Source organism: Tubulanus polymorphus, chromosome 1 (assembly GCF_964204645.1).
Source record: "Tubulanus polymorphus chromosome 1, tnTubPoly1.2, whole genome shotgun sequence".
Lineage (NCBI taxonomy): Eukaryota > Metazoa > Nemertea > Palaeonemertea > Tubulaniformes > Tubulanidae > Tubulanus > Tubulanus polymorphus.
The window spans coordinates 21,011,081-21,024,956 of record NC_134025.1 but is presented as its reverse complement, the minus strand read 5'-3'; the positions used below and the strand labels follow the sequence as shown (position 1 = coordinate 21,024,956).

The window sequence follows — 13,876 nt, the reverse complement described above, 5'->3', positions numbered from 1 at the left end:
TAATCGATGTTGTTTTTTTTTCTGTCTAACATTCTATGTCTTTATTTCTCCGTATATCAAAATTCTATCGTACCGGTATAGGAAACACACGCGAATAAAGACCGTAAGAGGATTTTGACGTTTCAATTCATGCTACGAGTCATTTTTTGGAAATTCTGATTATGCCTCACAACACTGTTGAATTATCAAAATCCTCTTACAGTGAAGCAAACAATATTCCGCACGCGGGGAACATCGTTTCAGATACGTAATTCGAGTGTTGGCGTTTATTCAACAGCCCAAATTTTTCAGTCACTTTTCGTTAACGTTCATGAATATATGGTAATCGCATCTTGTGTTTTACTCTCTGTGTTTTTCTGTCCCAAATGAGTTGACACCATCGAGCGATAATCAGGTTCGCGGTTGTCCCGCTATCGGCCGATGTGTATAGGGCCCGCGCTGAACTTAATATAACGTCATTAATTGTAAGCGGCACGTTTTTCGCTTTTGCACAACAGCAAACAACGTTTATTAAAACACGATCACACAAGGCACTTCTATATCGAAATACCAGCCACGTCGAGCTATTGCCACACAGCGTTGCTCCCACGGGAGTGGGCCAAATTTAAACGAATGCTCTAAAAAACGGTTAGCTGTCGCACAATAAATAGTCGCATTATTAACCAGTAAAAGAGCTAACATTAATGACCATCTTTGATTTCCCAGAGCCCTTATGCACGAATGCTCTTTAACAAATTCGCGGAGCACGCGGGACTGTTGTTTTTTAAGTGGGCTATTGGGACCTGTACACAAAGTGACCTTTGTGATGGAAAGCAATAAGGGACCACTACTTCAGCTATCCCATCAGCTGGCGTGACGAGCGATAAGTCTAACGTTGTCAATATTAGTTTATTTTCAATAAACTTTGAACTGGATTTCTAGGATCCCGAATCCATACAGGCCTATTATCACAGGACCTACAAATATACAATGAATTAATTTTTTCTACTCAGATATCGGTATATTTTCATTAATAATTGATTTATCTACTAAAAAGTTCAAATGTAGAAGAAATTGAACGCGGAAGACCGAGTAACTACTAGCGAACCTGGTGGTTCCTCGCCTGCCATAAGCGGAATCCTCGATTGCTACATGAGGTCGTAGGTATAATAAAAACCAACTATTTATAGATCCAAAGTATTAAAAACCGATAATTTATTGAAAGAAAAAAATGTATTAAAAAAACACGACGTTTCGATCTCACGCTATCGATCATCGTCAGGAATGATCTCTAGGATGGGATCGAAATGTCGTGTCTTTTGTATCTTTCCATTCAATAAATTATCGGTTTTTAATACTTTTAATTTGTAAATAGTTGTTTTTTATTATATCGTCTTCTATGTTTCATTGTGGCTATTCTACCAGGTCGTAGGTTCCCCTTTCATGCATTTTCTGCACGACAACCCATATTGTTTGTTTCTTTCGTTTCAGTACTGACGTTAGACGCATTTTCAACGACTTCATCACTCGCCGAATATGATTTATTTTTGTAAATTAAACTTTTCGATTAATGCCGAGTATAAGTCGCATTAGATTATTTTGTGCGGAGTCATGTTGAAAATATAAGCCATTATAAAAAAGTATTCTTTCTTGAAATCGCTTTTCATTAGATTACAAATCCAGTTATTCAGTCGATTTAGCATGAAATACAGATATAGCCTAAGGCTAACATAAAATGAAACGTTGTTTCTCGCGCCTAATCGTCCCATCCTCCCACGGCAGGGATTCGAACCTGATGGCATCGCTACACTCAGCCACGGCACGAACCGTGGCAATCTCGATGCCATCAGGTTTGAATCCCTGCCGTAGGAGGATGAATGTCCGAGCTATCTTGTAAAATGCAATGAAATTTGTAGTCAGTTCATTTCTATAGCTGCCGCGACCGTTATGGTAAAATTGATAATGTCTTAAAACATTTATGTATGCTGGTAGAAAGGCGGTCGGCCGGGTCAACGTTTAAGCTAAGCTAAGCAGAAATGAGAAACGAGGTATCAATTTTTTTAGCCTAAAGGTAAAGGTGAAGGATCCCAAAATTTAGAGAAAAACTACAGAAGACATTTCCGAAACTGAATCGCAGGAATCACATTTTTATTTATTCAAAATACAGAGATGTCTAATTTGCGGTGGAAGATCAGAAAATTTAGCTCGTCAGACAAAATTCCATCGGTAAATTTAATGACCCTTCTCAACTTTTCCCTTTTTGAATTTTCTGCGGCAATTTCTGCGTCGGTTGACAATTCAAAAACACCGAGACTGACATTATCACTTGAATCAGCGTTAATGCTAGAAAGGTTACGCGTCGACTGATACCGTATCGTTACCTCGTTACTCGGAAAACAACCGCATCCAAAATCGGGCGTTCTAGGCGAGGAAATATCGAATAATGCAGAGTTTTCGTCGTCATATCGCTTTTCTACATCGCACTCGACAGAATCTACTAACACGTAAGTATCAAGATCCAAATCCGTATCTTCTTCGGTGCGGTGAGTGTAGTATTCGTTCATGAATGCGGGAATACCTTCGGCATCATCCGAATTACATTGCGTCCGTGACAAAGTGAGACTCGAGTACGCGGAGGTCGTGTCGTTATCACCGCCGCACGCGTCTTCCTCGAAAACCAAACGTTCCAATTCTTCGAACACGGATTGTTCCGGGCTATCCGATTCGCTGCAGCAGGCGATCATTTCTTCGATGGACACGTTCTCGGCCGATGAAAACGTCGGTGATGACGAAGATCCGGTTGACGAACTGGAGCATGTATTCCAAGACGACGCGCTCTCGCTGGTGACGACGCCTCCACATCTACCTGCAAGATGAAACGTTTTCAATGAGAATATTCTAAAAATTCTGCTACAAATATACGTAAAATCTGGATAGCGATTTCACCCGTCTTTGATCTGGTTTTGTCCGTCAGTCGGTTCACTTCTTCGGCTAGTTTCTTGTTTATTATCTCTTGTTCCATTTTCTCGAGTTTTATCCCGACTATTTCTTCTCTCATTTTACGATTTTCTTCGCAAACATTTTTCCTGTCGATACTCAATTGAGCGTTGTAATTTTTCAGCTCCTTCGACGCTTTCTCCAAAGCTCGAATCGTTCGTCCTTTCTCGTCTATAGAAGAAGAGTGGATCATAACCGAAACGGTGAAAGCAGGAATAACGAGTACGCGCACATAAGGGAAATGTTTTCTTGTCATATAATTTTAGCATACATCAGTGTGGCCAGTTTGATTTGCTATTTCCCCTGACTTTTCTCTGACTATTCCCTGACATGCACATTGTTTTCCGATCAATTAACACAGTCAAATACATAAGGCTTAGACGGAAACTGTTTGATCTTACGCGCGCTCTATAGGCCTATAACAATCTCAACAAATTCCCTGACTTGTTCCTGATTTCCAGGTAGGTGGCCACCCTGGTACATGTATAGGCTTCTTTGAGAACCTTAGTGTTAGTGGTATATCGCTATCGACGCGAGCTCTTAGAACACTCAGTAGGCCTATACGGAGCGCCGCGAACCGGCCACTTTCAGGACTGGGTGAAGTAGGGGCCTATATCTCGGTTCGTGGTAAAAGGTCGACATGCAGACGTAGGCAACATTAAAGCCCAACGTAAACGGCAAAAAATTTGTTTCGCCGAAACAGAAAACACGTTTTTCACAAAACGTATTTCGCAAAACGTTTTTTTAAGCGTTGGGCTTAAACGGAATCATTTTCACCCAGGTTTGCATGCCTATATGTGTCACCTAACCAGAAGTTCTTTGGGCTCAAAACAAGACGAAATGTCCATATTTCCTGAGCTGCTTGAACTAACCGTTACTTTCTTCTAACTCATTTATTTGTTCGTCCATGAGAGCTATAAGTTCGTCCTTGTCATTGATAAGCGCTTGTAAACTTGATATCTCATCGGACAATTCATTCTTCTCGCTCACGAAATAGTCCAACTCGACATTTTTCGTGTCGATTTTTGCCGTTAAGTCCTCGCAAGTAGCCGTCTGAAGCTTCTTTAAACTTACAACTTCGGCTTCGTTTTGTTTTAGTCTTTGTGTCAATTCGGCAATTTGTTGCTCCTGGGTTTGAGACCGATTCGGATCTGCATCGCACTCGTCGCATTTCATAGTTCGTTTATCGCGATCCATTTGTTGATAATTTTTTTCTATCGATGCATCGGATGTTCGTGTAATGGCACTACAGCCCCTTAGAAAGATTTATGGACGATTAACGGAATTATGCTCCAAACTAATGTGCAGTAGCGAGGGATAGTGAGAATCCTTTTAAAAAATCAAGAAGGTATACCACGTGATTAGAGAGAGTCGTTATAATTCGCGGTTGCTATGGTTTGTCAAACTTTCTACTTAAGAAAGCCATAGAATTTTCTCAAATGAAAAATTATTTGAGACGAAATCAGCACCCGCATTTATAAACCTTACGACGTGGTTTCAGCTACGAGCAATTATCTGAACAGATAATTGCTCGTAGGTCTCAGCGTGGTTAGGGTTCGTGATCGGATACACGAATACGTACAGTAAACCTTGCGTATTAAGTCGGATCGGTGAAAGTCAGATAATCGCTCATATCCGATGAATGTTGATTTTTTCCCGATTTTCCCTTCGGAAAAAGCCTGGAAATCTGACTTATTCAAATTCGGACTTTTTCTAAGTCAGATGATTTTTCTTGGTACCAAAAGATCAGACTTAGGCAAGGTTTACTGTAATTTAAATGTACGTCGTGCAAGAAGAGTATTATTGAACTAATATGGAATCGCTTAAAAGGAACTACAATATCGGGTCAATTACAGGATGTCCAGTTGAAATAGACTTTTCATTGCAAAAACTGTTTTTTACGCCACGAGAAATAAACAGACGAATCTACAAGATGGAGACGTAAGACTACATTGCTGTTATTTACTACACAACTACTACATGTACTCCTACTACATACGTTTTGGGACCAAATCCAAAACATTATAAAGAAGCCACGATTCTACCCTTTTACGATTAGAAGTACATACACATGTATTACGATGAGATGTACATGTAATATCACATAGCAGCACGACTTACATGTGTACAAGTACCAATCCCCAGGAACATCTTCAAACATTCAAAGTAGCGTGAAGTCTAGACGATCGCCTATTCAGAGTGTCGGGATAGGGTGGCATCTACAATCCATTTGATGGTAAATCTAAAGGTCCATCGAGTGATAAGGAACTTGAGCGAGAACGTTCCAACAGTGCTAAGAAGAAATTTTTGAGAAGCGGAACACGACCAGCCTTTATCTCGATCAGCAATAGCGGTAGTAATAAAGCAAATACCGAGAACGTTCAAACAGCGAAAAGAAGAGATTTGAGAAGCAGGACACGATCAACCTTTATCTGTTCCAACGAAAGTTATAACGCAAATACGTACTTTGAACGTGGTTAACATGTATACGTCTTTATTTCATTATACCAGAAGATATTAGATAGATATGTATATAGCACATACAATTGTGTAAAAATAATACTGTCTCTAATTAACGGATTACGTAAAACCAGGAACCAGTAACGGTTCATCCACCTCACATCATGCTAGTACAGTCAGTACACTTCTCCTTACTCGGTACGGACCAAGTCGGCGAATTTCACTAACATATTTTTAGAAAAGCCTTCTATTTCCAACCCTACAGAGTAAGGGAGAGTTTACTGCAGTAAGAACTGAGATTTAGCTTAAAATTTTCATCATTGTAACAACAAATCATGTGTTATAGAATAGATGACGACAAAGATTTGGCACGCCACAAACACCCCCTCCCCCCAACAAAAGACAGAATTAAAGTTCTACCAAGAAGCAATCAAGTCAATTTAACATTCGCATCAATCAAATCAATTCAATATTCGCAAGGGTAACATAATTAATCAAGAAAACAAGAACCATTCCAATCTCTTATAAGGCTGCGGTTACAATGAATTATTTTTGTATCTCATGGGATGACTGTGATTTGGAACAAAGATTCTAGAACATTTTTTGCAAACCTTTTGATGGAAACAAAATGAATACGGCATTCAAACAAACAACACAAAATACATAGACCTAGAGTACGTTTGGAATATCAGTGTCTACTGAGTTCGATGTTTCTTTTTGGGGCGAGTGACCAGAGAAGAGACTCTGTTGCCTCCGAGATTAGAACCAATGAACCTTGGATTGACAAGACCAACAACTGATGGCTTTATTAAACCACTCTGCAACTAAGCCTTTCATACTCTACGTTTCTGATACCAAATATTTTGTTAATGTAACGTTTAACCTGCATAGAGCACACAGCAAAGATTAGAAACGCATGTGAGACAATTTTTGTATGCAACGAAATTGTAAATTCGGATTTTCTTAATGAAAATGTAATACGCACTGGCAGTGCAAGCACGCACGCAGCGACAGGGTTAGATCATTGTACAGAACACGGTTCAATTCATTTTCAATTGAGTTAACCCTGGGTTAAAGTTAATACCAGTCTATAAAACTGACCCCTACAGTTTACATCGCATAAAATGATAGAAGACAGCAGGATTCAACGTTACCGCAGCCTTAGTATTTTTCGGGGCAAGTTACGCCATCGCCAGTTCATGAGCGGCCGCATAACGTCCGGTAACGCAATGAAATATCTGCCGTTCGATGTCCGTCAACAGCGAACTGGCGCCGATTCGAAACAGATCGTTGCGCATCCATTCGTCGCCTAATTCCTCTTTCATCATCGACAGCCACGTGCACGCGTCTTTAGCCGAACGTATTCCACCGGCTGGTTTGAACCCGATCTAAAAAATGCGGCGTAAAAATAGCGTACCGGTAAATACAGGCCGAGCTGGCGAAAGTGTACTCGGAACAAATATCTATATCTGAGGTGCTAAAGCCTCATGGGCTGGTTTCGCAATATCAGCCAGTTTAAACTGACCCCGGCGTTTATCTAACTGCAATATTGTCTGATCGCTGACCGAAGTAAAATGTTAAAACTGCGATCCATAAATCCAGCTCATGAAAGCTAAAACAGCGAAGGACATTTTCCACTTGGGGTTCTGATCTTTTTGTGAAAGGCAATTTGTTTATGGGGACCTAATCTATTCAAATCTGATAGCATCGATCATGATTCTGTGAATGGTACGAAATCCTCGATACCATGAAGTTTGAATCCCCGGCAAGGGAGGATGGGATTGTAAAGGCGATTTTGAGCTAGAATGACTGGACCACGAAAACTGCTGATAAGACTGGAAGGACTACGATAAATTCAGATGTACCTTGTATCCAGTTCTTTGGAAGAAATCTCGAATTGCGCGAACCATGACAATTCCAACTGGAAGAATAGCGTTAACGCCTTCCTTGCCTGTTGATGTTTTAATGAAGTCAGCTCCTGAAGAGACAAAAAATTCATTCAATACTCATTTACATTACCGTAACATGTTACTCAAGCTGCAGTATACCCAACCTTACTACAGTTCTATTCAAGAATGATTGGACAGTGAAAATAAAATTTCAAGAAAGCAGCCATCTTTGGACTGGTAAAATTTATCTGTTTACCAGCTAAGAAGATCAGAAAACTGGTAAAATCTGTAAATTTTTTAACAATTGCCTGATTTGCAATTCATTTGATCGACTCCGTGATATATTCAGTCCCAATGCTACTGAGTAGGGCAAAGTTTACTGGGGCTGGTTCCATAGTCATGGCTTAGACTTAAGACCAGTCGAAGACTATCTTCGTTCTATAGCTAATCTAACAACTTAAGACAAGTCTTAAGATTTAAGACCACTTTTGGATAAGTCTCGACTATGGATCCGGCCCCTGAATACATAAAATATTCACGATGCAAAAAGGAACTCTCTTAATTCAACCACTTGGAAGAATACAGTAAGTAGACGGTACTAACCTGCTTGCATACACACCATACTAGCCTTGTAAACATTAGTGAGTGAACCTAGTTCACCAGTAGCAAGTATTGTCTTCATATGAGCCTCGCCACAAGCTTCCCTCATTTGTTTTACCTCAATATACACTCCTATAAATATGTAAATGCCAGGTCATGAAATCCATAATATATTCGGACAATTTGAATGCTGACCACATCCATAATTTCAAATTGTAAAAGGCCATATAGATACACTACCCCCGAGTCCTATAGTATATGGCCTTCTACAATTCGAAAATCATAATTCCAATAATACCATTGAAGCTTAGTTTTCAAGTTAGTTTCCCGGAACAAACACTAGTGAAGCCTTCATGAGCACAACTTGTAAATGGTCAGAAGTATTTAGTGTTTTAAGGGATGGGTCCAGGCTTCAAATTAACACCATAAACTTGCACAGGCAGGCAGGACCCACTCGATCATCGCATTAATCAGTGAAACAACAAAATACACTAGATGGGTTAAAGTACTCATACATAATTGATTCATCTGACTTACCTCTCCAGTTACCAGCCAAAGCATACGTCCTGTTTATCACGATATCGATCTCTTTAGCACCGTGCTCCACGGCCCAGCGAATTTCGGCGAGACGACACTGCAATGGAGTTTGACCGGCTGGAAAACCAGTTGCCACTGAAGATAGAAGATGCACCGTGTGATATGATTTATTACCATACCTTCTTAAACCTGTTGCTCTTGTATACTAATTCTTAGGAGACAACATAGCACCTTCTAATTGCTGAGTGAATTGTTTCATTTCTCAACTCAGTCAGTTATCAAAATCCCTTAGTAACTTCTATGGTAACAACTACAGCTTAGAAGTCAATAAAAAAGCCATAGTTGAAACTAGGCATTACGTATGCACAATGATATCTTTATTGAATTTCAGTAAGGTCAGGTAGCACTTAGTTCTTGGAAAAATGTTGGTGCTAAGTAATAATAAACACAAATTTGATAGCGCCTCTTTCCATGTACCTGTGTACAAAGTTCAGCTGCGCTGTCAAACCTGATTATTATTACCCAGCTTCTGTTACCATTCCATAGCAGTCTTACTCTCCCTGGGGAGATACAACACCGATCAGCAAATCACGATCAGGCGTCGTCAGCCGGTAGCAAGTGTGAATTAATGCCTTGCCTAAGGACACTACAGCATAGCCGGGGTTCGAACACTGGACATCTCGATTGAGAAGCCAACGCCTTAACTTTTAGGCCACGCCACTCCAAAGTAGGCATCGGTATATATTGTAAATGATAGGATGTCGTTAAAACAAACTTTGACAGAATAAATTTCCTGGAATACAGGTTCGTAGATTTGATCGATACTCGTAATACGGTAATGATACCTGATGCAACTGGTATGTGACTAGCTCCGGCTTCTTTTAGAAATCTCACGGCTTCGGGTACACGATTTGGATAGACGCAAACCGCACCACAAGATATACCTACAAATCATGAATAAGTTTGATTATAATCTATAAGTTGATGCTTTTGGAGTTTTTTGTAATATATATAACATCAGTACCATAATTACGGAACCTGTCGGTGCTCATCGGTTGACGTCATACATTGAGATATCAAATGAAATGATTTCAATTCAAAAATCCACTAGTCATTAATTTCGTAGGGCATAATTAGTCAGCTAGTGAGTTTTTCTATATGAAAACATTCCAAAATTGGATATGGGCACCGGGTTTACCAGTGTGGATCTGGTCATATTGTGGATAACTTAACATCCTAAACTAACAAATTAGTGAAATTTAATTAAAGGACAACAAAAAATGGGTCCAGGAGTGCTCTTTTAAGGGGCCCAGGAGTTTACGATGTCGGACTTTCACTGCCTGCAGGGTTCATGCAATAGAATACTGGATACTGGTGGTGGCAGAGTTTAATGGTTGAAGGGCCTTTTCTCGTCTCGCTCCTCAAATTACAACTAAGAAACCCCGAACATAAAATATCTTATGTGGCATTCAGTGGGTCGAGGAATGAAAAAGGACTTCCCTGGACAAGCCCATAAGATGGATAGGATATATTTAAAGATGAACAACTGATTGCACTTAATCAAGAAAATATATTCGATGGCTGCATCAGATGATAATAATGTCAAACATTGGTATAGCGCCCGTTTCATTGGAAACAACTTTCACCGGAGCTTTGTGGTTCTATAATTCACAAACACAGAGCTAAATGTCAAATCTTACCTTTGTTCGTCATTTCTAATGATTTGAGTAGATCTTCTCTGATCGGCTGTTTGGCTTTGTAACAAAGTCGTTGTACGTTCGCGCACGTGTCATCGCCAGAAAGGGTCGTGAGATCGATGCACGTAACAGCGCGAAGCAGCCAAGCGGTCTGAAAATGAAACGAAACAACGTTTAAGCAGGGTCGTTGGGTCATTTAAATTGCGTACATCACCATAGAGTCCCCGGGCAAATACCCTAACAGCACATGACACTTTTCCTCGTTGCTTGTCCAAACACAGGATTAAATGGCTACCTGGCCTGATAGATACCTCCCAAGTTACTTCTCCCCAGGGAGTTGGCTGTTGGGTTTAAAAGATACAGCTGGGTATCAAATACAACGGAAGGATATCTGTAGAGTGCCTATGAGCAGCCTGGCTGGATGTAACGCCACAAGCCTCATAAATACTACCGGAGTATTATTATTTTTTACCAACTATTAGAAAAACTTATCAATTTCACAAGGTTCAATTTCACAAATTTGGCCTTGAGCCTGGGCAACAATCGAAACAAGAGGCCCATGTGCCTTGAAGCATTGGTAGATTATACTGTGGTATTTAGTGGTTATAATGTTTTACATCTGCCGGCAAATCTTCTATGACGATGTTGATTGGGAGGACCACAGACTTAAAGGTCTATTTGTCTAGTACGATTTTATTCCTGAAAATGAATTTATTTTCTGCCGAACGATTTAGCCTAGGCTATTTGTACTGTTAAACCTCATTAATGCGATTCTGTTAAAAAGACGAAACTAGTTAAACTGATGTTTTCCATCATGTCCCAGCCAAGATATTTATATCATTCAAGATTTGGATACAAAAACCCATTTTTACGCATGAACTGTTAGGCCCCACTGAATAATGAAAACAAAAACAGAACGATTTTTCTGAATGCAATTGCAAGACCCTCTGATCTTAGAGCTCCAAGCTCTGATGCATGTACGCATGCAAAACGTCACAGAGAGCGATGCCGGCGTTGGTGTCACTGAGGCCGGCTGATGATTGTTTGTTTGTCTTTTTGTTTGTTTGGCTTTACGTACGTCGTTTGGATCTTGGTTTCCCAATACTATTCCTATTGGATTGTTTATTTAACCTCACGACGGTACGGCCTTTGAAGTGATGCCCGCACACTGTTCACAGCAAGCAGGACTCGAACCCACTTGTAACTGAGCATTGATAGTGGATTCAACAGCATCACACCTTATCTCACTGAGCTACAGAGGCCGCTCGATTTAATTCCAAAAAACTACAGCAGCGGCAAATAACCATGGCAATATTGCAATTTACGACAAACAACGCGTAAATTCAATCACTGTTGTTTAACGCATGGACAAGATAATAAAAGGTATTTTTTCCCGGCGCGCATTACAAAGCGAATCTCTGCCGAGTGCATAAGAGGGTGCTACCGCCTCATGAGTGCGCAGCAGGCGTGTAGGGCGTCCTAAACGAAAACTTATATTAGAATATTGCCGAATCAAATTTTACTATGTCAGTCAAATGATTGATAATACAACATGGTTGTTCTCGGCGTACTTAACAATGATATTTTCCTCCAATAAACAACTCTGGTAAAATTGAATAAAATGATCTTTCTTTATTGGTGATATCGTATCATGGTGGTAGCCTACCGTTTACCGTTCGATGTTTCGTGTCATCGTGAAATGGTTTTTACTTTAGTAAAGGCATTCCCGCACGATCACATACGAGAATTAATCCCAAATGATCCCATGGATACTGATAGTTGGAATAACAGTGATATCCAAACACTGTGATATTTATAAACCGGAGGTACATAATTTTTAATAGTTTTTCTATTCAGAAGAGGCTGTTCCCCAATCTTTACTGCCAATGTCAATGCGGACATATCGCTACGCGATTGTTTAACCCGCTCTCATCTACCAGATAATGAACGAGAAAAATGCGATTGAATAACTTTTTGGACCATTAAATCAGAAATCTGGCGACGCTATGTTGTGGGGAATAATTGAAACATTTTTTTTAGTCATTTTCAGCTGTTTCTAATGTTTTACGTGAACGGAGTGACAATTTGAAGTTACTATGAAAATGAGAAGAGTCGGCGCTATTTTTTCGTACTACTATTTTCGATCCATTTTACTAGCATTGGCATGACGTCATAGACGTCAACCAATGCTAATAATAATAACAGTTGTGAGATTGGTGCATCGTCCAATTTTCTCATTTTCAAATTTCTTTTCTTGCACTCCTGTTTCACTGAAGAAAGCCTGCATACTTCACATTTGTTCACGATGAAATTTTTAAAATGTGAATATTCTTTACCAGTTGGGATCACACAAAGGCGAATTGGCCTGTACCTAATTAGAGAGCACATTCACAATTGCTACCTATGCATATTTTGTAATCAATATAAATAGCAAAGTTGTAGAGTATGGCATTTTCTAACAAAACATACAAACCAAATATCAAGATATCACCAAATATCACTTTTCGTTAATAAACTGCTAGAACGCCTCGAAGATTCCATTCTGGCCCAGTGTTATAGCTACCTGCCACTGTTTTTTAACAGTTCTTCTTGTGCCGAGAGTCGCCGCTCTTCTCTTCACCGCAGGAAGATTTATATCTACTGATTCGAACCATGTCGGATCTAAACAAGAAATTTATCGCAACTTAATAAATAGCAGCTAAATAGAAAATTTCAATGTAAGGTATATAGGGCCTTCCTCAATTAATTTATTCATGTTTGTTTATTGCCTTCCACAATGACACATTTTGTGGTCTAACTGCAGACGCAGTGTAGTAGTAGTAAAGGTCACCCTTCGACTGCGTGGTCAGTGTTACTGTTATGGTTAGGTTAGTTACATAACCATTGGCATTAGGGAAACCTGAACTACAGTCGCTCCCATTTTGTACAATCATACAGAAAAAAAGGAATTTTCAGGCTATGAGTTTCATCAAAGTTCCGAAAAGTACATATTCACGCCTGAAATTGTATACATCTGTAAATAGTTTGTCTTGTTTGACATGTTTGACCGGATAGTTTTGTTCCTTCTGTTTTGAAGGCTTAGATTCCAATGACATGAATCGTATACCGTAGTATATGCCTCAGATCGTATATCTTCGTACGAAATTGAAAAATAAGCATGCATTCGACGGCGATAAGGAGAAGAATACAGCAAAAATTATCTTACCAAAATCGCATCCAGGATTTCTAGCAGCCATATTTCTAGCAGCCACACTAATTCCCGGACGCGGCCTCGAAAGTACTAAATTCAATTTATTTTATTTATGAGGATAAAACAACAACCAGGCCGCGGAAATGTATATAAGAACATGCAAAAATTGAATGAAATGAAGTAAATGTTTCATAACGTACAAAAATAAGGAATTTGATTTTGTTACGACCACAGTCCAATGTCCGAAAAATACTATAGACATTGGATTAACAGCTATCGATAATCTGTTACTAATACACTGTCTATAGTATTCTATACTATAGACATTGGATTAACAGATTATCGTTTTTACATTAGCTGCAACTCTGATACCAGCCCCTGTGGTTATGGTAGCTCGTTGGCCACATCAGCTGGCATGTGACCGGCTCCCAGCCCGCGGGCATTCTCGTTACTTTGGATTGGCCCGCCCAACCCCATCAACAAATTCACAGTCCTGAAAGATGAGGGTGACTTCTCAGCTGTGAATG

General features: G+C 39.7%; 1 protein-coding gene across 1 annotated transcript; it reads right to left on the bottom strand.

Annotated features, from left to right (window-relative positions):
- Positions 1-5,453: 5,453 nt before the first annotated feature.
- On the bottom strand, positions 5,454-13,401 carry LOC141903044 (deoxyribose-phosphate aldolase-like). Its single transcript, XM_074790931.1, has 8 exons — positions 13,365-13,401; positions 12,723-12,820; positions 10,163-10,310; positions 9,308-9,406; positions 8,463-8,597; positions 7,929-8,057; positions 7,302-7,414; positions 5,454-6,824 (listed from the first exon to the last, which is right to left on the bottom strand). The coding sequence occupies exons 1-8, from the start codon at positions 13,393-13,395 to the stop codon at positions 6,618-6,620; spliced, it is 960 nt and encodes a 319-aa protein (XP_074647032.1). The 5' UTR covers positions 13,396-13,401; the 3' UTR covers positions 5,454-6,617.
- Positions 13,402-13,876: the final 475 nt, after the last annotated feature.

What these genes read in the sequence shown, in the direction of transcription:
- LOC141903044 (XM_074790931.1), bottom strand. Translation starts at nt 13,395, where the DNA reads ATGGCTGCTAGAAATCCTGGATGCGATTTTG. An exon ending in CTGTTAAAAAACAGTGGCAG is followed by an intron (nt 10,311 to 12,722) that starts GTAGCTATAACA and finishes TTTCATTTTCAG; the next exon opens with ACCGCTTGGCTGCTTCGCGC. An exon ending in TCACATACCAGTTGCATCAG is followed by an intron (nt 8,598 to 9,307) that starts GTATCATTACCG and finishes TTCTATCTTCAG; the next exon opens with TGGCAACTGGTTTTCCAGCC.